Source organism: Perkinsus marinus (assembly GCF_000006405.1).
Source record: "Perkinsus marinus ATCC 50983 genomic scaffold scf_1104296946690, whole genome shotgun sequence".
Classification (NCBI taxonomy): Eukaryota; Perkinsozoa; order Perkinsida; family Perkinsidae; genus Perkinsus; species Perkinsus marinus.
The window spans coordinates 368-1,436 of record NW_003210867.1 but is presented as its reverse complement, the minus strand read 5'-3'; the positions used below and the strand labels follow the sequence as shown (position 1 = coordinate 1,436).

General features: G+C 53.5%; 1 protein-coding gene across 1 annotated transcript; it reads left to right on the top strand.

Annotated features, from left to right (window-relative positions):
* Positions 1-241: 241 nt before the first annotated feature.
* On the top strand, positions 242-528 carry Pmar_PMAR011050 (hypothetical protein; the record flags this gene model as incomplete). Its single annotated transcript, XM_002779557.1, has 2 exons — positions 242-356; positions 404-528. Coding segments are annotated over 2 exons (240 nt in total), but the record flags the coding sequence as incomplete, so codon positions are not given.
* Between the last annotated feature and the right edge of the window lie 541 nt (positions 529-1,069).

Genomic DNA, 1,069 nt, shown 5'->3' with positions numbered 1-1,069 from the left:
AAGTGAAGACCAAGGTGGTGGAGCAGGACCGTGTCTTCGTTGGTATGATATTCAAAGTGGGGGCCACTCGTAGTGGTACGTTAGGGCGAGGGAAACTCGCCAGGACAGCACAGTGAGGGGGTATTGCATCGGAGTGGTGTTATGTTTCTCCTAGGTATTGTGATGCTTGGCTGACGGACTTCCATCCTTACAGTCCGACGTGAGGAAGCCCACCGAGACGGGGATGACCTCTCCTGGTCAGTTACGTTCGCGTACGCCTTACAGATAGCGCCGCTGGGATGAAGCTGATGAGGGGAGATGTGTGGTATTTCCTCAACCCAGAGCTCACTCCTGAAGACGATAAAGCGGCTTCAGGAGTATGGGCCGCTTGCGCCGTTGGCGGAGTTGAAGTTTCCTTATTTAGATGGCAGTGACTGCCCCTGTTGCATTGACTGTGGACACTCGAGATAAGGTGCTCAAGGTTGGTATAGCGAGTGCGGTGGGGGATTGCACGGCAGTGATGGGGAGTAAAGGCAACCATGGATGCATGTGAGTAGCCTCTATGAGGGTCCTGTATGGTCCGATCAGGTACCCTGTCAACACCGAGCTCGATCGGTCAGGTCTGTGTCATATTCATCTGGAGGAGTTGAGGTCAAAGTCGTCGAACTCTCGCACTATGACGGGTGCGATTGTGGTCTATGCCGGGTCCATCCGAATTGGTCCTCGATGCTAGGAGGACGCCTCCCCATTGGACTGCCGACCAGCCGCTTCTCCACCGAGGTCAAGATGGTGAGTGGCAGGTACAGTACTTGCACTTGGATGACTCAGTCTAGCAGGCGGACGCCTTGTTGAGGCCTTCGGAAGAAGCTCGGAGATCTAAGAAACTTGAGGAGGCGGTGGAGAAGCAAGGGCAGGTTAAAAACCTGTACACCTCTTCACGGGAAGTTCCTCAGCTAAGCTTATGATGAGAGTTGGCAGGTCCTTGAGGCTCTCTAAACAGCGAGTGACGAGCAGCGAGTGCGCTCGTTCCAATGATGGATACATAAATGCAGTCATTAAGAATTTCAACCCTCAAGAAACAGCTAGCAGC